The following is a 24,543-nucleotide window of genomic DNA, read 5'->3' on the forward strand; positions in this document are numbered from 1 at the left end:
GGCTGGGGTAGAAAGTTTGTAAAGCATTTTCCACAAGACGTAAAGCATGTTTTGCACACAGAAAATGGCTTTAATAAAGTCATGTGGTCTAATATATGACATATATAGTCATTCCCGGCATAGTTTGGGTGGAGCAAGGGTGCAGTTGCGATGTACAGCTGTATTCATTGGCAAGCACAGAAGAAAGCGGACCTCCGCCATGGAAAAACCAAGAAAAGAACACAGCGAAGGTAACAAGATGGATGACGCCAAACAAACTTCTACTGGACTCAGTTTTTTAAGAATAAACTCTTGCTGTGAACTTTTTTTCTGAGTCCAGTAGAAGTTTGTTTGGCGTCATCCATCTTGTCACCTTCGCTGTGTTCTTTTCTTAGCTGTATTTAATAGAATATGTGTATACATGCTCACATTTACAACTTCCTTGGAGCAGATAAAAATTTGCACATGAGGATTTATGTACAACTAGGCCGATGTTGCCTTTTTAAAACAGGCACCTCTTTGGAAATTTCACATAGTCACCCTATTACAAATTCAACTTCCTAGAAGGTAATTTTCTGACAGGTCATCTAGGTGGCGTGCCCACGTGTCTTTATAACATACCAAAGTTACAATGTGGCAGTATACATTTACATCGGCTCCAGGGCAGGGGTAAATGTATGCGACTGAAGTATGTGCCTAGGTTATTCTAATCTATGTATTTACTTCAAGACTCCGCCCACACTGTGCCTCCCCTAAAGACACTTATATCCAGGTCATGTACCAATAAACACGTTTTGTCATAGCACATACTAGTACATGGGGGTGAGGGGATTTTATTCAAGCTACTTTATGTGCATATGCGTATGAAAACATTCTTTTTTAAAATTACCCCCTTATCCCAGATTCTACATAGCGCACCTAGAGATCTGCACCAAAATCCAAATGGATTCTATAACAATGCACATAACTTATCAGTGCTCATTAGCTTAACAGCACTTAACAAGCAGTAATAATGAGCACAAATTGGCACTAATTAGAATTTACACGCACAACTCACCAAGCATATTCTGTAACAAAGTGCGCCAAACTTCTAAAGTGTTCAGCAGGGGCGTAGCCAGACTTCGGCAGGAGGGGGGGTCCAGAGCCCGAGGTGAGGGGGCACATTTTAGCCCCCCCCCCCGGCATCGCCGCCATCACCAACTTTGCCCCCCCCCCCCCGACGACGACCCTCTCGACCCCCCTCCCGCCGCCAACTCGCCATCACCTACCTTTGCTGGTGGGGGACCCCAACTCCCGCCAGCTGAGGTCCTCTTGGGTGTTCAAGTTATAACTTGAGGAATTAGGTAAGAACATGGTTAATTGAGATCAGATGGAATAGTGGAAGATGGGGTAAGGTGACGTGAGTGGGTATTATTGCATAGGGATTCTTGTATCCTTAAAGGTTAAGCTGAAGAGATGGGGTGTCAGTAGGTTAGGACGAAGTGATCCTTTGTGTTTATCCCATACCTTTTTGAGTTTCTTCATTAATTGGGGAAAAATATGAAGTTAAGTAGTATTTCAATATGTATTCCAAAAAATGTTGTTGGGTATGACATTTATTTATGAGATGCGATAACTGATGTGGGTACTATTTTTTTGCTAATTAAACACATCAAGATTCAGTGAAACTTATTGTTTATATACCCCCCTTTTATAAAACTGCACTAGCGGCTGCCAGTGCGGTAATGCTGACACAGCCCATTCAGAATGAATGGGCTATGTCGGTATTACCGCATGGCTTTGTAAAAGAAGGGGAGGGGGATAAAAAGTTATGTATGACATATAAACATTCATTATAATATCTGATTTTGAGACAATTGTTACAAAAAAGGGGGCAGCAGATTTGAAAATTAAATGGTAGCTAAAATAGAAATATTAAAAAAAAAAAAAATTTCACTTACCTCAAAACTAACCATAACGAATTAACTGAGATTATAATTGATATGGCCCATGTCATGCACTACTACATGAAAAAACATAACTACACTACTGCAGACAAGACTCTAATGAAATAAACAAGATGAGTCAAAATAAATGCAAATTTGTTAATTTCATGTCAATATTTCAGATCAAGGACTGCTTCAGGACGTTACTTATACTGTGCAGGGAATTCCAGGTTTACCTGGACCTCCAGGGCCTCCTGGGAGACCCGGAGTCAGCAGAGTATTTGCAGCATATGGAAATGTTACCGAGGATCTCATGGACTTTTTCAGAAGTAAGGAAAACCACCTCCTTTTCCCCTCTGTTCATTACTAAGGTGATGCTGAGCTGTCAGTGATTTGGAGACTTCTGCAGTAATCAGCTGCTTACCAGATGTAGTTAGATGCTGGTTTATTTACAGACACACTAAACTTAAATAGATCCTGTCTTAACGTTATTGAAGCCATAAAGTAATAGGTAGCAAGACTACAAACACTTGTGGCTGAATAAAGTGTAAATCCAGTTCTACAAGGCTATGCAAGAGTTCAATATCCAAAAGATATACATTATTAACATCAGAGTAAGAGCTCATGGATCTTCCATAGGCATCTCACACTGCTTCATAGCCTCTGAGCCTTCCAAAGCCTAGGAATGCCGCCTTGGCTTCCCAGCACCCTTTCTGAGTTCCTATGGGCCAATCTGGAGCTTAAGGGGTGGGGCCATATACCAGACTATCAACTGCTTTATAGATGTCCTTGTTTAAGCTATTCTGTGGTGTTGAGCAGAATTCACCAAACTTAAATCAAGCAACAAAACCCAGTTCAAGGCCAGCTGAGGGGCACATACTCAAATTGCAATGTTCTCTCTAAGTTCAATTGTTTTCATTCTATTTAGTATGTCAGGCTGGAGATGAGAATACGATTACTGCTATATTGTGATTACCAAAATTTGGTTCATTGGTATTTCTTATTGTGAAGATGCAGTCATTTATGGGATGTTGTAATTGTGGATCAGCCTGGAAAATATCTAATTACTACTACCACTACTACTATTTAGCACTTTTATAGCGCTACAAGGCGTACGCAGCGCTGCACAAACATAGAAGAAAGACAGTCCCTGCTCAAAAAGCTTACAATCTAATAGACAAAAAATAAAATAAGCAAATCAAATCAATTAATGTGTACGGGAAGGAAGAGAGGAGGGTAGGTGGAGGCAAGTGGTTACAAGTGGTTACGAGTCAAAAGCAATGTTAAAGAGGTGGGCTTTCAGTCTAGATTTAAAGGTGGCCAAGGATGGGGCAAGACGTAGGGGCTCAGGAAGTTTATTCCAGGCGTAGGGTGCAGCGAGACAGAAGGCGCGAAGTCTGGAGTTGGCAGTAGTGGAGAAGGGAACAGATAAGAAGGATTTATCCATGGAGCGGAGTGCACGGGAAGGGGTGTAGGGAAAGACGAGATTCTGGGGAGCAGCAGAGTGAGTACATTTATAGGTTAGTAGAAGAAGTTTGAACAGGATGCGAAAACGGATAGGGAGCCAGTGAAACGACCTGAGGAGAGGGGTAGTATAAGTATAGCGACCCTGGCGGAAGACGAGACGGGCAGCAGAGTTTTGAACCGACTGGAGAGGGGAGAGGTGACTAAGTGGGAGGCCAGCAAGAAGCAGATTGCAGTAGTCTAATCTCTACTACAGTCTATTCAAAATTCTGCTCCATGACTTATCTTCTTCTAATGTATTTGCACTCTCTCTTCTCATGTCATGCTATTGATTCCTCCACTTCTTCATACAGTTCAATGTTCTCCTACTCATCTAGAGCTGTATTTATAATACAGCTACTTATTACTTCGTCTCTCATCTCCCTCTACACCCTATCTCATTGCCACCATTCATTGAGCAACTTGCCAACTCTTGACTCTGCACATCTTCCCTCTCAAACAGTAGTGATCATAACTATTTAACATGTGAAATAGACTAAGTATGCTAGGGACAAGAACAGTGGATATGAATAAATTAAAGAGTTTGTTGATCTTCAGTGACATATCTTGCTAACTTGCCTGTATTTTTCAACAGCTTATGGTACAATTCCAGGCACCCCTGGTATCCCAGGTCAGAAAGGAGAGAGAGGATTCCCTGGTCCCAAAGGTGAGAATTTCAAACTCTAGTGTAAGCTATGTCAGAAGTAAAGTAGGTACTTTCCTAAGAGCCCAAGCTCCCACCAAAATGAAGGCATACTATAATGAGGTTCCTTCCTTCTGCTTCGACAAGTCATGCTTCCCTAAAAGTTTCAACTTTGCTGAAATTGCAGAAGGCTTCCTCCTTCTAGAGGCTCCGTCACTGTAAATGTAGGCCTATTGTAGAAGCAAAATCCAAAGGCACTCAAAAAGCACTCCCATGTCTTCTAAAAGTGGTTTGTTGTGGGTGATATAAGATTTCTTCTTACCATTTTAAGGTTGGACAGTTATTTTAGTTGAGTTGCTCACAGTTCTGTTCTACTGACTGCGTAGTAACTCAGGCTGTAGCAATAGGGTTTGTCAACCATAGAATACTGTGGTTCTATTCAAGAAAGCAGTTTTTAAATTGAACAAGATTTTACACCATATATCGATCTGGATTTTGATGCTGTTCGAGAATACCAGAATGTTTACTCTACTTTGTGGAGGAGTGGCCTAGTGGTTAGTGCAGTGGACTGATCCTGGGGAACTGAGTTCGATTCCCACTGCAGCTCCTTGTGACTCGGGGCAAGTCACTTAAACCTCCATTGCCCCTGGTACAAAATAAGTACCTGAATATATGTAAACCACTTTGAATGTAGTTGCAAAAACCTCAGAAAGGCAGTATATCAAGTCCAATTTCCCTTTCCTTAAAGCAATTCTGCAGCCATGGTAGGGCCTTTGCTGAGGAATAGAATGTTAGGTATTATTAGGAAAGGAATGTAAAACAAAAATGAGGATTTTATAATGCCTTTGTATCATCGCTCCATGGTGTGACTGCACCTCAAATATTGTGTTCAATTCTGGTTGCCGCATCTCAAAAAAGATATAGTGGAATTAGAAAAGGTGCAGAGAAGGGCGACGAAAATGATAAAGGAGATGGGACGATGTCCCTATGAGGAAAGGCTAAAGCAGCTAGGGCTCTTCAGCTTGGAGAAAAGGTGCCTGAGGGGAGATATGATAGAGGTCTATAAAATAATGAGTGGAGTTGAACGGGTAGATGTGAAGCATCTGTTTACGCTTTCCAAAATTACTAGGACTAGGGGGCATGCAATGAAGCTACAATGTAGTAAATTTAAAACGAATCAGAGAAAATGTTTCTTCACTCAACGTGTAATTAAACTCTGGAATTCGTTGCCAGAGAATGTGGTAAAGGCGGTTAGCTTAGTGAAGTTTAAAAAAGGTTTGGACGGCTTCCTAAAGGAAAAGTCCATAGACCATTATTAAATGGGGAAAATCCACTATTTCTGGGATAAGCAGTATAAAATGTTTTGTACTTTTTTGGGATCTTGCCAGGTATTTGTGGCCTGGATTGGCCACTGTTGGAGGCAGGATGCTGGGCTCGATGGACCTTTGGTCTTTCCCAGTATGGCAATACTTATGTACTTATTGCTGCAATAGATCAGGGGCAGGTGCAAAGATTCAGTAGAGGGGGTTAATGGCTGAAACAAAGGCAACCCTTCTTCTCTGTTTCCACCTTCTTCCCCACCCCAATCTTCTCACATCAGCTAAGAGCTTGAAAGAGAAGAACAATAGTACAATGCATTGAGCCTCATCCTCCTTCTCTCCTGCTTGACATCTGAATATCATGCTGTATACACATGTGCAAAGTGTGACATTCAGGTGCGCTGGAAGAGAAGGACATTGCCCTATGTGTTGTACTGCCATTACCCTCCTTTAAGCATCACACCATGAGAGAAGGGTCAATGATAGTGTCAGGAAGGGGGTCTTGGTGGTGGCGACGGCAGTGGCAGAAGGGAAAGACAAAGACAGAAAGCGATAAATAGAGGGTTAGTAAGAAGTGTACAGGGTAAGGGAACGTGAAGGGAAAAGTGACTTAGGGAATGTATGGAGAATATGCCTGAAAAAGAGTGAGATGAGTGGAATAGATGCAAATTGTGAGTGGGAAGAAGAGGGTATTGGTCATGTGTGGGCAACCATGGTCCTCGAGGGCCACAAACCCACTTGGGTTTTCAGGATTTCCCACTGACTGTGCATGAGATCTTATTTGCATAAAATGGAGGCAGTGCATGCAAATAGGTCTCGTACATATTCATTGGGGAAATTCTGAAAACCCGATTGGGTTGTGGCTCTCAAGGACTGAGATTGCCACCTCTGATATAGGTTGTGTGAAGGAAGGAACGTGAGTGATGGGATTGGAAATGGGATATGGGAAGATAGTGATGGGATCTAAGGGGGGGGTATGGGAGGGATAAGGGATCAGATGAGGTGATATGAGGGTACAAAAGGGATCAGAGGTGCTGTAGATGATGAGTAAAGATTGGAGATGAAGGTGGGGGGAGAGAAGGAAGCTATCAGAGGGGCTCATTCCTCCCACCTCCTCTCCCTCCCCCTACAGCCCCATCCATCATCTCTCTCCTTCCCTTTATTCACTACTCCTGTCCTTCTTTCCCAGTACCAATCTTTGTGTCCTTAAAAAGCATCAAATAAAAGGGACACAAATGCCAGAAAATGACATTTTTATAACATTTTTTAAACTTTGCATATATTTCTATATTAAACTATGTAATCTCTGAAAATGTGCCACATAATAGAATTGGCTATAGAATTTTCAAACTCTTGCTACAGAATTTTGAAAAGGTGGCTGTATTAAAGCAGGGGTAACAGTATGAAAGCTAAATGTTGAAGACAAAATTCACTAGCAATCTAATAAGTGCCTATGACCTATTCTTAACAGAGGGCCCTATTAGAATATGGAAGATGCAGTTAATTAAGAGTTATAGAACAATAAGAAGCACGTGTCCCACTAGATATAAGCTCCCTGCTCTTTTGAAAATGTCACAAATCTGTTAGGTGATGCTCCTGGAGCTCATGTGCAAGTGGCTTGCACTGTCCATACCTCCTGAGTAGCTGCAAGTGCGTAGTAAAATATCCTCCCTGCTGGGAGCATCAGCAGAAAAGGATATAATTGGTAGCAGGGAAGGAAGAGGAGAGAACAGCTGGAGGAAGAGCAGCAGAAGCAAACAGAGGGACTTTCAGTGTAGTCAGCACAGGATGCTGATGCAGGACCAAAGAAGGGAGGCTGGCTTCAGTTTTGTAAGAAATTACATTATTTATGAGAACATTTTTGACATAGGTGGGTTGAAGAACATCTGGATTAAGGAATCGGGTTGCGAGTTACATTATTGATCAGGCAATGCTGATTTAAATAGCATTTTTAAAAATCCGTTTTAATTATGTATTGCAGGTCTGAATAGTTCATTTGGTGGGGCAAGATTGTTTATGAATTACTATTATATTGTACTTGTTTCCTGAAGTAATCAAGCAAATATAATTCATTTTGTGCACCATAAGTAAAATCATTCCATGTGATAAATTCAATGACCTAATAGGAGACTAACTTAAAAAATGAGCATTAGCTGTACAGTGCATAAGCTGTCCCTGCCTTCTGAGTGATTATTTACACATCTCCTGTAATCCTTCTGCATCAGCTAATGTAAGACTTCATGTTTTTCACCTTATGACTGAGTAATATCACTTCTACATGTCATACTTCCTCTCATATAAAATGATAAAACATATTTGCACAAAGGTAAATGCTGTAATATGAAGCAGTGGCTTTTAACATATTTTAACTATTACTGCAGGTGAGATTGGACTACAAGGTTTTCCAGGCCCTCAAGGACCAAGGGGACAGAAAGGTACGGTCACAAATGCTAAACAATTTAGCTCATTGATATAATTTGGCATGCCGAAGGTAATTCTGTTACAGGGTACCCACCATAGGTGCCTACTTTTCATTATAGAATATTAATGCAAATAGTCCAAAATGGGCAAAGATGAATCATAGTCACGTGACCCCCCCCCCCCCAAGATGAATCATAGTCATTTAAAGCAGCCCTACAGCTGATGTAAATGCCTGCATCTAGAGGTTACTACTACTACTTATCATTTCTATAGTGCTACTAGACGTATGCAGCGCTGTACACTTGAACATGAAGAGACAGTCCCTGCTCGACAGAGCTTACAATCTAATTAGGACAGACAAACAGGACAAACAAGAGATAAGGGAATATTAAAGTGAGGATGATAAAATAAGGGTTCTGAACAAGTGAATAAGGGTTAGGAGTTAAAAGCAGCATCAAAAAGGTGGGCTTTTAGCTTAGGTTTGAAGACGGCCAGAGATGGAGTTTGACGTACCGGCTCAGGAAGTCTATTCCAGGCATATGGTGTAGCAAGATAAAAGGAACGGAGTCTGGAGTTAGCAGTGGAGGAGAAGGGTGCAAATAAGAGAGATTTACCCAGGTTAGCACATACACACATAAATAATAGAATTCTATTCTCTATGGGCATACCTATATGTTCTACTCATACATATTCCCATCAGCAAATCATGGCACATACTTTCCTCTAGTCAGTTTTGTAGAAGAGTCCACTCATACATGAAGGGGGAAATTCTATATATGGCAACTAACCCCTCCTTTTACAAAGCCACGCTAGTGGCCGCCGGTGCAGTAATGTTGACACAGCCCATTCAATGTGAATGGGCTGTGTCAGCATTACCACGCAACTTTGAAAAAAAAAAAAAAAGGGGGGGGGGGGGTAAAGTTGCATGTGCAAATTTGGCAGTGTGGCCAAATTGTGCACGCAATTTAATTAACAAGTCAATCATGCAATCATCAGCACTAATTAGAATTTACATGCACAACTTTCTAAGCGTATTCTGTAAAGTGGTCTGCATAAATTCTAAAGCCCTTATCTCAAAAGGGGACATAGCCATGGGAGGGGCATGGGCAGGCCATGAGCATTCCTAAAAATTTCACACAGTGTAACAGAATATGCCCGATCCGCACCTAAAATAGGTGTGGATATTTACACCAGGTGGTGTAAATCCATTCCTAAATTTTAGTCATGAGGACAGGCGTATGCATATTCTATAAACTGCACCTAACTCTAGGCAAGGTTTTTTTTGGCACCATATATAGAATTGCCCCTGAAATTACTAGAATCCCACCATTTATGCACCTTCCTGCTAACTAAAATCTGGGCAGCTCCTGACAGAATTATCATCATAGAGTTTATGAATAACTTGCAGGGTGGCAAGCAGTTATAGCCTAAGAACACAGCCTTGCCTGTCTGATAGACTATCAAGTAGAACAAATACTAACAATTTCCAAAAATTAGAGAAGTAATTATCACATAATAGTATGCACTTCTCTAGAACACATTTAGGCCAAACCATCTCTTACAAATGTAAGATACGCTAGAGGAATTTTCTTGTTTTAAATGATATCTCCAAATATTTGAATGAGAAGCTAGGGCGAAGTTATTGCCAAAAGTGAAATAGCAGCTGAAGTTGGCAAGGACTGTATGGTGCCCGTGATTTCTGGAATGGCTGAACTATTGTGCCACTGAGTGGACTTTCCAGAAAGTTTTGAAGTGTGGAGGTCGATTTTTAAAAAGCCGGGGGGGTGGGAACTGAAAACTAATTTGGAAGAGAAAGTGTAAAAGTTCCCTTTAAAGTTCGGGCTAGCAAGGGGAGAGGAAAATGCAGGTACTTTGCTCCTGCTTTGAAGTACATATACCTCACACTGAGAAGGTACCCATTTTCAAATTGTGTTTTTAGGCAGGCAAATGTGTTTACCTGTTTAAACAAAATTGAAATCATCTTCATAATCATCATTTCTTACTAACCATTGCAAATTCAATGAGGTCTACATACATGTAATCTATCTGCAAGCCCATGGAGACTAGACTTAGTTTAGGGTGAACATGGAGTGGCAGTGCCCTCCCCAATTTGCAGGGACTAATGCTGAATTGGTCCCCTTCCTCCCACTGTTAATATGGCTTACTTACTCTCCCCCCCTACCAAAAGTAAGAAGCTAAACTACACCTATAACAGGCATCATTTATTTAGGGGCTGTTTTATAAGGGTGCGTAATGGCCTACGTGTGTCCAGCACAAGCCAAATCGGGCATTACCGCCCAGCTACCACGTGCCCTAGGCAGTAATTCTGAATTTGGCATGTGCCAAAAACACACGTTAGAAAACACACGACCGCACCTTGAGTATTGTGTTCAATTCTGGTCGCCGCATCTCAAGAAAGATATATTAGAATTGGAAAAGGTGCAGCGAAGGGCGACTAAAATGATAGCGGGGATGAGACGACTTCCCTATGAAGAAAGACTAAGGAGGCTAGGGCTTTTCAGTTTGGAGAAGAGACGGCTGAGGGGAGACATGATAGAGGTATATAAAATAATGAGTGGAGTGGAACAGGTAAGTGTCTGTTCATGCTTTCCAAAAATACTAGGACTAGGGGGCATGCGATGAAACTACAGAGTAGTAAATTTAAAACAAATCGGAGAAAAATTTTCTTCACCCAACGCATAATTAAACTCTGGAATTCGTTGCCGGAGAACGTGGTGAAGGCGGTTAGCTTGGCAGAGTTTAAAAAGGGGTTAGACAGTTTCCTAAAGGACAAGTCCATAAACCACTACTAAATGGACTTGGGAAAAATCCACAATTCCAGGAATAACATGTATAGAATGTTTGTATGTTTGGGAAGGTCGCCAGGTGCCCTTGGCCTGGATTGGCCGCTGTCGTGGACAGGATGCTGGGCTCGATGGACCCTTGGTCTTTTCCCAGTGTGGCATTACTTATGTACTTTCTACCGTGTGATGCTTACCCAGTGGTAAATGGCAGCGGGCACGTACAGCATGCCTACAACCCGAGTAATGCGTGAGGCCTTACCGCTAAGTCAATGGGTGGCGGTAAGGTCTCAGGCCAAAAATGGACAAACTCTGGTTTTTATTTTGCTGCCCCTTATAAATAGGGCCCTTTTCCAGGATGCAATAAAAACTGGCCCAGCGTGCACCCAAAAGACACACTCGCACTGCCGCAGGCCACTCTTTGCCATGGCTTAGTAAAAGGGCCCCTTAGTTATTTGATATGTAACCTACCCCAAAAGCTACAAAGGGGCCCCTTTTACAAAGCTGCACTAATGCTTGCTTACCGCAGGGTTAAAGACACTAGCACAGGGCACATGCAGGTGTCCTGCAGTAGTCTTATGTTCGGCGCACGCTACCCACACAGTAAAAAATAGAAACTTTTTTTTTAGTGCTCAGGGCAGGTCTGGAGAGTATTTGTGCCCAGCACTAATCAGTTAGCATAGCTACATTGCAATGTACCAACCAATTAGCACATGGTTAGAGCAGCTCCTACTGCCTAGAAAACAGGTGTCGGTAAACGCTCACTTGCTAATGGGGAAACTAGCATGTGGAGAGAGAAAACCACAGAAGCTGATGACTATGTTCCACTACGTCAAAAAATCCAAAAACAAGGAGTAGTGTGACCAGCAAGGCACTTCAAATGACACCAGGAAGACGGAATGATAGTAATAACAACTTTATTAATAATGCCCAACACGGCACAGTGTTTTGGCAAAGTGCCTGCCTCAGGGGCCTTGATATTGATAAACGTAAACTCCAAAGTTATAAGCACTCATTGTCTTGAAAAAAACGCAGTGCAAAGAAGGAGCACGAAAGTAGGTCAACGCTGTAAAGCAGGATACGCATGTGACCATTAATAGAGAAAATGAAAAATGCGGCCTTTACAACCGCACTAAAAGTGGCCTCAGTGCGTGGCAAAGCTCCGCACTAGTGATAGCGCTTCCCACTTTTTATCACAGCTTAGTAAAAGGGGCCCCCAGAGTGTCTTAAAATCATAAGCATTACATAGAAATAGAATTACTATAGCTATAAATTAATTTTTAAAAAAAATCTTAATTTTATAGTAGTAGAAGCTGCCTCAAATAGCCAATCAGTTTAAGATTCATGGGAACAGGGTTCCAACAGATAAGACTAATGCAAGAAAAAAAAAAAGACCTCATTCTTCTTTTGCATAGGTTTATCTTTTTCTAGAATATGAATAAGAGCTGTATATACCATGCATAATATAGAGCCATAAAGCACAACTTTGCTGGAGCTGCCTGAATCTGCCAGTTTGACTTGCTGGCAGCTCTTTTCCTGGCTAATTAACATAATTATGCACCATTGCACAAATTATCTGTATTAGCCCTGGGTTTTGGGAGGGGTTTTATTTTTGGCATATAGGTAAATGTGCTTTGAATTTAATTCTTATGCTTAATTCTTTTTCCCTAAGGTGAACAAGCCATCATTGGCAGACGGAAAAGAAGAAGTACTGGCTTATGATTTGAGAACACAAATCTGCATGATGTGAGACATCAGAAACCAAACAAACCTACTTACTACCCAGTAGTGTTACAGTACAACCCGTAGAAAGTTAAGCTGATCTTCAAGGACAACACATTAGACTTTCTTGCAGCTTGATCCACTAGGCAAAGGTTAAGAATGGTACATTTGTTTTCTAATTAAACCTGCATTTGTGTTTTGCTTTCTGTGTGACAAGCACATTTGAGTATCCACTTATGGCCAGTGGCATCAAACCATATTTAAAAGACATGCTATTTAGAACTTAAAAAGTATCACTCCTCCAGATTGACCTCATTGTATAAATTTACAGCAGACATCAACTTGAAGTATTAAGAAATAAATAACACTCTTTTTCATTGCTACAACTTCCAGAGTTATATTGTGAGCCCATTAGGGACAGAGAAATAAATTTAAACCACAGTATATCAAATCCATGACCCCCTTTATCTGTGTCTCTAGTACCCAAAATAACCCAGATATTGATGCTGCTAACAGATGTATGAAGTCATGAAATGCAAATGCACCTGACAACATAACTCTTGTCATCTAAAGTTTGTGCCTCCAGAAACTGGTTAGGCTATAAGGTGCCTTGTAGAGCATAGATTGATGATATATGAGACACCTTTGTCATCATCATAAACTCTTTAGAGGGGGAATTCATCAAACAGCATTAGGGCCTTAAAATGCATTAAGGGACTTAGCACATGCTAAATACTAAAAGCTTATAGGTAAAGAATGAATTCTCTCCTTAGACACTAAGGTGGCACCAGTCTCTGTCTCATATTTTTATTGGTAGTTATATCTTTATTTGACCATATCATTTTAAACTTTTCAAGCATCCCTTGTGTCCAAATATATGCAAGAAAAACATAAAAATTCTTAACACATGGTATGAGGAGTAGATTCTCAGGCCTGTTTATGGCCCTTGAGGGCCATAACTGAAATTGTTTTGTATATGATTATAGTATTTCTAAAGTGAAAAATGTTTTTTTTAATATAAAGCTACCAATTAAAGTTGTTTTTTTAAAAATAAATTGTGAGCTCTCATGTTTCATCTAATATTTTAAAACTGTTGTGGTTTCCAAAGGATCCTAACACACACATAGTAATGTTAAGAAAATATTTTAATTCCTCTCTTTGCAGTTTGGATGTATAGATGGACTGTATCTTGCAACATTTTAAGAATTTTATGCACAATCTGTTTCCTTAATCACTGGGTTTCAGCAAGAGTTTTAGCCATGACAGTACTTGTGCCCTTCTGCAAATTAATCCAATACTGGAAACAAATTGCTGAATAACATAATTTGCAGTATAATTTCTATTGTAATTCATTGATTGATGGTATTAGCTAATTGTATTGCTGCTATATCAGACATTGAAAGAAGGGACTCAAAGCCTATACATGTCACCTTTGGATAATCCTGATGGTGAGCTAATAAAAGGATCACAAGTTTTGAAGAATCTGGTTTCCTCCAGGACCACTGCCACAGAAGAACAGAAAAACCACTCCATGTAAGCAAGCTGCACATCTCTGAAGCTCTTGCCACTCATAGACTTACATATTGCCCAACTTCCAAACTCCCAATGATGTAAAATAGTCACATTGTGAAGAAGCTGTTTAACAAAGAATTTGCATGCTGGACAGGCAGAATAACTTACTCATTTGCAAGCCACAAATTAGCCAATCCCAAGCCTCAGATTGGCTAATATATAATCATATTGGACACTAAATATTTCTGCGCAGAATATTATAGTCAAATGCAGCATGTCCAGAATAGCAAACAGGGACTATAATACTATGAGCATTCTACATGCTTGATGATTTAAATATTTATTATGCACCTTGGTGATTATGAGTGCCAACATGTACCCTATCTATAGCTTCAGACTTAGGGGCCCTTTTCCTAAGCCATGTAGGCGCGTATGCGAGTTCTACATGCATCATTTTTGAACTACCGCCTGGCTACCACATGGCCTGGGCGGTAATTTCATTTCTTATGTGCGTCCACTAAGCATGCCGGAAATGAGGCGCTAACTGGGCGGTAATCAGCATTGTACACACGTAGACCATTACCGCCCAGTTAACGCATGAGACCTTACCGTTATGTCAATGGGTGGCCGCAAGGTCTCAGGCCCAAAATGGATGCGTGCCAATTTTTATTTTACCCTATGTCCATTTTTGTCCAAAGAAAAAAGGCCTTTTTTGCAGGTGCGCTGAAAAATGGACCTGCGTGCATCCAATACATGTGTCTACAACAGCACAGGCCATTTTTAGGTGCACCTTAGTAAAAGGACCCTTTAGTAGTGTGGTGCACATTTTCAACCTTATAAGTCTATGTTCTTTGAAAACGAGCCTCTATGTTTACTAAGGTGTGGCATGCATTAACATGTGCTATTATTCTTTATTCATTGTGAAGAGGAACCGTGGTAAATAACATGCTGCACCTTAGCATAGACCTTTTTGCATACACAAATATCATAATTATCTGTCCTGGAGCAGGTGTACATGTTCTCTACACCTACTCATCCCTTATTATCTTCTGCCACAACAATAACTTTCAATCCTACCAGCTGCCTGTTCACTGCTCTGAAATGGAAGACTACAGCAGGAAATAAGTTCTGTTATTATCAACCCCTTAAGATACTACACATCTGGGGAGAAACCAAAAATATCTGAAAAACTGCTTTCTTGATGTGCAGATAAGAACAGAACATTCCATAATCTATTCTGCTGTGAAAGAATTATCTAAACATACAACATGATGTCAGAAAAAGAGTAAATGAGCCTATCCAGTCTGCCCATCCAAACCAAATGCCCATTCTCTACAATCCCTTCTTCTCCCTCAGTACCTGTCGCTTGCTTTCTTCAATTTAGAAAGTTCTTTCCCCACCACTTCCACTGGAAGACTGTTCCATGCATCTCCTATCGTTATTAGAGACATAGCCAGTGTTTAGAAATTCCTTACATTATATCTGAGTCTATCCCTTTTTACACTCGTTAGGGTTCCAGACCTTCTGTTTTGGTGAAAGAGGACCAGCTTCTTGGGTGTTTTTAAAAGTTTATCATAGCCTCCTTATGCTGCCTCTCTTCCAGAATATACATATTAGGATTTTAAGACTATTCCTATACACTTTATGACAAAGATGGTTAACCAGTTAGTAGCTGCCCTGTGGACCAACTCCAACTTTATATCATTTTCCAGGTATGGAAGTAAATTGATTGGAATCAGTCTAGAGCAGGGGTGGGCAACAACAGTCCTCAATGGCCAGAATCCAGTTGGGTTTTCAAGATTTCCACAATGAATATGTAGGAGATTGATTTGAATGTACTGCTTCTGTTATATTCAAATAGATTTCATATTCACTATGCAAATCTTGAAAATCTGATTGGATTATAGCCCTCAATGACTGCAGTTGCCCATCCCTGGTTTAGAGGATGGCTACTAAAATAGTCAACTTAGCTTTAGAATCTTAAGTCACCAGGAATTGAGATAACTTCTTTCAATTTAGCTTGCTTTAATTTGCCATGTTGGAGCGGTGGCCCAGTCAGAGGCAGAGCTGTGTGTGTGTGTCGGGGGGGGGGGGGGGGGCACAAGTCACCCCCCAAATAGATTTTAAAGAAAACGGCACCTAGACAGATGCCAGCTGTTGTCAATCAAGGATTTCTTTTTTAAATTGGCAGTATTGACTTTCTCCTCTTCCATCCCCACCACATCGTGGAACTGGCACCCCTCCCTCCCCGAGTGCAACACCACTTTCTGTTTTCCCTCCCCCAAAACATCAAACCTCCTTCGTTTAGTGGCTCCTGCAGCATATAACACGCTGCTGCCTGAGCTGGTGTCATCCCGCCATCATGGATATAGGAAGTTGTGTCAGAAGGGAAGGACATGCAGAGGCAAGGATACAATGCTGGCTCAGGAAGCAGCATGATATATGCTGCAGGGGCTGCTAAACAAAGGTTGGCTGGTCTGGGGGGGGGGGGGGAGTGAGAACAGAAAGCGGTGCTGGACTTGGAGAAGTGGCTTGAAGGAAGCAGGCGCTGGACCACAACAGGGGGGAGGTGGTGGCTGAAGAAAGGAGGAGGTACTGGACCGGGGGAGGGGGGTTGAAGGAAGAAGGTATTGGAAAAGGGGGAGATAGGGAGGGACACTGCTGGAAAATGGTGGGTGAGATGGGGACATGCTGGAAAGGGAGGGAGGGAGGGGCATGGGGGTTATGTTGGAAAGGGAGGGACGCTACTGGAAAAGGAGGAGGGATAGAGTTCGTTCTCTTGAGGCTACAGTAGCAGACTTGGAGGAGCTGAGGGAGACAGCGAGGTACATAAAGGAGGCCTACAGGGACGTTGTAAAGAAGTCTCACCTCCAATCTGGCAGCCTCTGTGCTGCCTTGGAGGACAGAGGCCTCCTAAAACAAGAGCATCACCCTGGTGAGGCTGGAAGTAATCCTGTAGACAGGACCAGCACACCAGGGAATGCAATATCCTCTTGCACTAAGGATGTGTCTCTAGGACCTACTGACCAGGAGGGAAGGGTTAGGACAGCTGTTGTAGTGGGTGATTCGATTATTAGGAATGAAGATAGCTGGGTGGCTGGTGGATGTGAGGATCACCTGGTGACTTGCCTGCCTGGTGCGAAGGTGGCGGACCTCACACGTCACTTAGATAGGATTTTAGATAGTGCTGGGGAGGAGTCGGCTGTCTTGGTACATGTGGGTACCAATGACATAGGAAAATGTGGGAGAGAGGTTCTGGAAGACAAATTTAGGCTCTAAGGTAGAAAGCTCAAATCCAGAACCTCTAGGATAGCATTTTCTGAAGTGCTACCCGTTCCACGCGCAGGGCCCAAGAGACAGGCAGAGCTCCGGAGTCTCAATGCATGGATGAGACGATGGTGCAGGGAGGAGGGTTTTAGATTTGTTAGGAACTGGGCAACACACTGGGGAAGGATGAACCTATTCCAAAAGGATGGGCTCCACCTTAACTGGGACCAGGCTGCTGGCATCAGCATTTAATTTGCCAGAAGTCTTTATTGACAGTTCAAACAAGTGGGCAAAACATACAACGTCATTTACAGCAATATTCAGTCATTGCATATCAAATATTTAGTTACATGCATACACAAAAAAAGGTGGGGGTAAAGATTAAAGTGCCTTCCCCACAATCCAAACTGGCGCATTATTGCTCAACCAAACTTCTTGAGATTTTTATTTTCCATTTTATTCCCCAAACAACTTGTAATAGTATCAAGTAACTCTACTCCCCTCCCCCATTTAAGTAAACAGATTAAGGATTTCCTAAACCAAAGCCTTAAAATAATCAAACTGAGCAATGTACAATAAAAGGTTCCCACGTGGATTCCCATTTATGCCTCTGGTGCCTACATTCTGCTAGGAGCCGCTCCATTTCGCAGATAAACCACAGCTTATTAAGCCACTTCGTTAATGGGGGCACTGAGTTCTGCTTCCAGTGTGCAGCCACTGTTACCCGAGCTGCGCTCATTGCATACCTAACCAAAACAGCATTAGCAGGTGTTAACGCCGGAATCTTTTTAGGAAATAGAAAATAATCAGGTGTCCAAAGCATGGATAACCCCAACCATGTCTGTAATCTACAATGCATTGCTTTCCAATAAGCTCTTACTTTTACACAGGTCCACCACATATGTCCCATTGTGCCAGTTTCTCCGCATCCCCTCCAACAAATGCCCGACTGCGCTGGGTAAATGCGCCGGAGTTGAGGTGTTAAGTACCAGCGAAATATTACCTTAACAGCATTTTGTCTAAGAGGCACATGAAGAGACACCCTCGCCAAGGCCCTCTCCAAGGTCTCCCACTCATCCTCCCTCAGCTCCAGGCCCAACTCACGGCTCCAATTCTTTCTATGAAGGGTATACACTGGAGACTTTTAGCAAATATGTTTATGAAGACAGGTTATCAGGCCTCTCGTGGACCTGGAGTCCTCACATAAGTCTTCCAAGAATGAGTCCTCTCTCCTTACTAGTGAACAAATAGATTTCCCCCTCAGGAAGTGAGAGATCTGGAGATAAGCATACCTGTCGTGTATAATACATGGATATTCCTCTTTCAAAAGAGACAATGTTTGCAGCGACTCCTCCTTGAACATCTGACCCCAGGTCCTCAAGCACCCAATGGTCTGACACCCAATGAAAATGGCTCCAAATGTATCTACAACTTGTGTGGCAACGTATGGTACCACTATTGCTGCATGCGCCTGAGCTGCCCTGTAGTACCAATAGATGTTTGGAACTCTCATCCCACCCTTTTTCCTGTCTTGATATAAAAATGACTGAGGGAGTCGTGGGCGCTTACCTGCCCATATGAAACACATTATGTGATCTTGCAAAATAGAAAGAGTTCTCTTGGGTATCTGCAATGAGAGTACTTGGAAAAAGTATGGGAGACAGGGTAATACATTCATTGTAATCATGGCTATTCTACCAAACCAAGACAAAGTCAGATCCTCCCATCTCTCCAAATCCCGGGCCAGTGCTCTAATCATACCTGGGTAATTTGCAGAATACAAATCCGAAAAGCACGGGGTCAAGGCTCCCAAGTAATGGATTCCTTTCGCTGCCCAACGAAATGAAAAAGAATCCTGCAGTGTACTCACTAGTCTTGGTGGCAAAGTAACGTTAAGGGCCTTTGACTTAGTCATGTTGTTTTTGAATCCAGGTATCACTGCATATTCATTCACAGTTCGCAGATTTGGGAATGAGATGACCGGACGCGTTACAGTTAACAACACATCATCAGTAAAGTGTCATTTTATGCTCTCTCTCCCCTATGCAAACCCTGATATATCTGGGTTCAGATTGACCTCAAAATAAATTGAACTAGGTGAGAGTGTAGACTGGAACAGAACAGAAATGGGCCTAGGAGGGTGGAGTTGGATTCTAAACCCCAAACAGATTCTGCAGCATCGACTGCCCAAACCGACTGTTGTGTCGGGTATCCTGCTGGAGGCAGTTGTGAGATGTGAATGTGCCTTGCAAATCTCTTCAATGGAGGCTGACTTTAAGTGAGCCACTGACACAGCCATGGCTCTAACATTATGAGCCATGACATGGCCCTCTAAAGTCAGACCAGCTTGGGCGTAAGTGAAGGAAATGCAATCTGCTAGCCAATTGGAGATGGTGCGTTTTCCAATGGCAACTCCCATCCTGTTGGGATTAAAAGAAACAAACAGCTGGGTGGACTGGCGGTAGGGCTTTGTCCGCTCCACATAAAAGGCCAATGCTCTCTTACAGTCCAAGGTGTGCAACTTGTCCTCACCAGGGCGGGTATGTGGACGGGGAAAAAATGTTGGCAAGACAATTGACTGGTTCAGATGGAACTCAGACACTACCTTCAACAAGAACTTAGGGTGAGTGCGGAGGACTACTCTGTTATGATGAAATTTAATATAAGGTGCATGGACTACCAAGGCTTAGAGCTCACTGACTCTACGAGCTGAAGTAACAGCCACCAAGAAAATGACCTTCCAGGTCAAGTACTTCAGATGGCAGGAATTCAGTGGCTCAAAAGGAGCTTTCATCAGCTGGGTGAGAACGACGTTGAGATCCCATGACACTGGCGGAGGTTTTACCGGGGGCTTTGATAAAAGCAAACCTCTCATGAAGCAAAAAACTAAAGGCTGTCCAGAGATAGGCTGACCTTCTACACGTTCATGGTAAGCACTAATTGTACTAAGATGAACTCTTACGGAGTTAGTCTTAAGACCAGACTCTGATAAGTGTAGAAGGTATTCAAGCAGGGTCCGTGTAGGACAAGAAAAGGGATCTAGGGCCTTGCTGTCACACCAGATGGCAAACCTTCTCCATTTAAAAGAATAACACTTTTTTGTGGAATCTTTCCTGGAAGCAAGCAAGACTCGGGATACACCCTTGGAGGTCAACTCCAGAAGAAGAGGGAACCAGATCTGATGAGGCCAAAAAGGTGCAATCAGAATCATGGTTCCGCAGTCTTGCCTGAGTTTCAGAAGAGTTTTCCCTACAAGAGGTATGGGAGAATACACATACAGAAGGCCTGTCCCCCAATGAAGGAGAAAAGCATCCAACGCTAGTCTGTCGTGGGCCTGAAGTCTGGAACAGAACTGAGGGACTTTGCGATTGAACTGAGTGGCAAAAAGATCCACCGAGGGGGTGTCCCACGCGTGGAAGATCTTGTGGACAACGTCCATGTTGAGTGACCACTCGTGAGGTTGCATGATTCTGCTTAGTCTGTCGGCCAAACTGTTGTTTACGCCTGCCAGATACGTGGCCTGGAGAAACATACCGTGATGGTGAGCCCACAGCCACATCCTGACGACTTCCTGACATAGAGGGTGAGATCCGGTGCCCCCCTATTTGTTGGTGTAATACATAGCAACCTGATTGTCTGTCTGGATTAGAATAATTTGATTGGACAGCCGATCTCTGAAAGCCTTGAGAGCGTTCCAGATCGCTCGTAATTCCAGGAAGTTGATCTGAAAATCCTTCTCCTGAAAGGACCAAGCTCCCACAGAGTGTGAAGTCCATCTACATGAGCTCCCCACCCTAGGAGGGATGCATCCGTCGTCAGCAGTTTTTGCAGCTGAGAAATTTGGAATGGACGTCCCAAGGTCAGATTGGATCGAATTGTCCACCACTGAAGGGAATTCTGAAAGTCGGTGGACAGCTGTATCACATCCTCTAGATCTCCCGCAGCTTGATACCACTGGGAAGCTAGGGTCCATTGAGCTGATCTCATGTGTAGATGTGCCATGGGAGTTACATGAACTGTGGAAGCCATGTGCCCTAAAAGTCTCAACATCTGCCGAGCTGTGATCTGTTGAGATGCTCGAGCAGAGGACACTAGGGCCAGGAGACTGTCTGCCCTTGCCTGGGGGAGATAAGCTCGAGACGTCTGTGTGTCCAACAGAGCTCCAATGAACTCCAATTTTTGCACTGGAACAAGGTGGGACTTGGATAATTTACTACAAATTCCAGTAGCTCCATCAATTGAATAGTCATCTGCATGGATTGTAGAGCCCCTGCCTCTGAAGTGTTCTTCACCAATCAATCGTCGAGATAGGGGAAGACATGCACTCCCAGTCTAATTAGTGATGCTGCGACAACTGCCAAGCACTTTGTAAAGACCCTGGGTACAGATGCTAGGCCAAAGGGTAGTACATGGTACTGAAAGTGATGAGTTCCCAGTCGAAATCAAAAGGTATTTCCTGTGAGTTGGGAGCACCGAGATGTGAATATAGGCATCATTTAAGTCCAGAGAGCATAGCCAATCGTTTTCCTGAATCATGGGAAGAAGGGTGCCCAGGGAAACCATCCTGAACTTTTCTCGGACTAGGAATTTGTTCAGGGCCCTTAGGTCTAGGATGGGACACATCCCCCGTTTTGTTTGGCACAAGGAAGTACCTGGAATAGAATCCCAGCCCTTCTTCCCCTGGTGGAACGGGTTCAACTGCACTGGCCTTTAGAACGGCGGAGAGTTCCTCTGCAAGGACCTGCTTGTGCTGGGAGCTGAAGGATTGAGTTCCCGGTGGGCAATTTGGAGGCTTGGATGCCAGACTGAGTGTATATCCTAACAAGAGGCCACCCTTTGGTGAAAAAATATCAACCTCCCCCTGACCGGCAAGTCGCCTGGTACGGACACTTTTACTGCAGCTATGCAGCACTGGGGCCAGTCCCTTGCTTTTACTGGGGAGCCGTAAGGGCCTTTGGCGCACGGCGTTGACGAGAACATGCATGCTGGGGCTGAGCCTGAACTGGCTGCCGAGAGGCAGGAGTGTACCTACACCTATTATAGGAATAGGGAGCAGTCCTCCTCCCTCCAAAAAACCTCCTGGATGAGGAGGCAGTAGCAGAAGACGTCCGGTGGGAGAGAGAATCCATGGCGTCATGATGCTTTTTCATCTGTTCAACCATATCCTCTACTTTCTCTCCAAAGAGATTATCCCTCCCCCCCCCCCCGTCAAGGAACATCCGCCATTTGCTGCTGGGTCTTCAATGTCCAGGTCAGAGACACGCAGCCAGAAGAGTCCGCGCATCACTATACCCTGAGCAGCTACTCGGGATGCCGCATCAAAAGTGTCGTAAGCCCCCCTGGCCAGGAATTTGCGACACGCCTTCTGCTGCCTGACCACCTGGTGAAAAGGTTCAGCAAGCTCCGGAGGAAGTGCGTCAACTAAACTAGACAGTTGCCTCATCGAGTTCCGTAAGTGAATGCTCGTGTACAACTGGTATGTTTGGATCTTGGTGGCGAGCATTGCGGCCTGATACGTACACCTCCCAAAAGAATCCAAGGTCCTAGACTCTCTGCCTGGAGGCGCCGAGGCATAGTCTCTAGTGCTCTTGGCTCTTCTGAGAGCAGAGTCCATCACCATGGAATCGTGAGGAAGTTGGGCCTTCACCATTACAGGCTCTCCATGGACTCTGTACTGGAACTTGGACTTCTTGTGAACCGAGTTAGAGAGAGGGCAAGACCAATTCCGCATCATCACTTCCCTGAGTGTATTGTGCAGGGGGGCCGTTGCAACATCTGCAGGTGGAGAAGGATAATCCAGGACCTCGAGCATCTCAGCCCTGGGCTCATCCACAACCTCCAAAGGGAATGGAATGTCCTTAGACATTTCCCATACAAAAGATTAAAAATTAAGACCCTCAGGTGGAGTAGGATCAGAGGGAAGCCCACAGGACTCTTCCTCCGAAAAATACCTGGGGTCTTCCTCTTCTCCCCATGAGCGCTCCTCTTCGGTATCGGACAGAAGCTCTCTCAGAGCAGCCCGAACCCGAGCCTGTCTCGACTTAGAGGACCGACGTCCTCGTGGGGAATGCCGAGAAGTCAAACCCTGCCTGGACTCTGGTGAAGCTTCCTTCACCGACGTTGAGGAGTTGACCCGGGTGGCAACCGGCACCGAGGGCGGGGATCTCCGCACAGGTGATGGCCCAGATGCAGTCTCAGCAGTCGGGACGGGAGGCGCAAGCACCTCTGACACCGAGGCAGACTGATGAAGCAATCCTTCCAGAAGTTCTGGAAGAAGGTCCCGGATACGCTCATCAAGAGCTGCCATCGGAAAAGACTGTGGGGCCAGTACTGGAGCCGATGCCAGAATCTGAGGGGGTTTGAGAGCCGGTACCAGGCTGCTGGATGACTGACGCATCAGCACCTCCTGAATGGAGGGTGAGCGCTCCTCCCAGCGCCAACGCTTTTCAGGTGCCAACTCCCTCGGCTCCCCGGAGCTCTCTGTACCGTGTCTGGAAGGAGATCAATGACAGTGCTTCTTCGCTTTCGCTCGACGCCCGTCATTGACACTCCTTGGCACTGATGACGTGGAATCCTCACGCCTCCTCGGGGCCGGGTCCGACTCAGGTCAGTCCCGGGGGGGCCTGCATAGCAGTAGGCCTCGAGACGGGTGGAGAATCACTCGATGCCTCTCAGCAGCCATTACCTGGACTCTTGGTGCTGCTTCCCTCCGACGTCGACGACCTCGGTATCGATGTCGATGCTGAAGGACCAATCAGCAAAGCTCGAGCCACCTGGGTCCTTCTCTTCATTAACTTACACAGCTTACAAGCAGCTGGAAGATGATCGGACCCAAGACACTGGAGACACCACGCATGAGGGTCGGTACTCAAGATGGTCCGGTTGCAGCGAGTACAGCGTTTGAAGCCGCTGGGAGTCTTCGATGACATGGGCAGGAAAATATCATCCGCGAAATTAAAAGGCACAAAAAAAGGGAAAAGACACGGCTGAGCGGCCTAAAGGCGGCCGCAAGGAAAAAGAAACTTGAAAAATTTGAGGAAAAACTAAAGAAATAAGGGAATAAAGATCTTTTTTTTTTAAAAATTTTACTTTAAGAAGAAAACAAGAAGAGCGCGATAAACACGAAAAAGCGTTCTCCTGGGCCAGCAAAAACGAGGAGCAGTGATAAACACAACTCCCTCGCAGCGCGGATAAAAAAGAACTGGTTTAGTCTGGCTTGTGTCACGGGTGGGAAGCGGCTTGTGCCTGTGCGATAGAGCATTCTACAAACTTCTAGTTTTTTCTAAAGAAAAGTTCCGGTCTCCTGGGCTGTCGCGGACGACGACCCACACGTAGAATATGGAGCCTGCTTGTCTTCGGAGAATAAGAGATTTCTTACACCTGAATAATCTCAGCACAGAGTAACCCCCTTTGTCCAAGGACGTCTTTTTCCAGGCTTCCCATGGGTGGGT

The 24,543-nt window shown here is 43.9% G+C and overlaps 1 protein-coding gene across 3 annotated transcripts in view; it reads left to right on the forward strand.

The window, feature by feature from the left end:
- COL17A1 (collagen type XVII alpha 1 chain) overlaps positions 1 to 21,906 on the forward strand; it is a 169,466-nt gene extending 147,560 nt beyond the window's left edge. For 2 of the 3 annotated variants that reach the window (XM_030202785.1, XM_030202786.1), the window contains 4 exons: positions 2,087 to 2,233; positions 4,003 to 4,074; positions 7,751 to 7,804; positions 12,264 to 13,362. In XM_030202785.1, coding sequence (XP_030058645.1) covers positions 2,087 to 2,233; positions 4,003 to 4,074; positions 7,751 to 7,804; positions 12,264 to 12,313 — 323 coding nt within the window. In that variant the 3' untranslated portion in view covers positions 12,314 to 13,362. Of the gene's footprint in view, positions 1 to 2,086; positions 2,234 to 4,002; positions 4,075 to 7,750; positions 7,805 to 12,263; positions 13,363 to 14,666; positions 14,672 to 21,896 lie in introns of those variants that run through there. The other variant, XR_003942098.1, reaches the window with a different exon arrangement.
- The last annotated feature ends 2,637 nt before the right edge of the window (positions 21,907 to 24,543 follow it).

Source organism: Microcaecilia unicolor, chromosome 5 (assembly GCF_901765095.1).
Source record: "Microcaecilia unicolor chromosome 5, aMicUni1.1, whole genome shotgun sequence".
Lineage (NCBI taxonomy): Eukaryota > Metazoa > Chordata > Amphibia > Gymnophiona > Siphonopidae > Microcaecilia > Microcaecilia unicolor.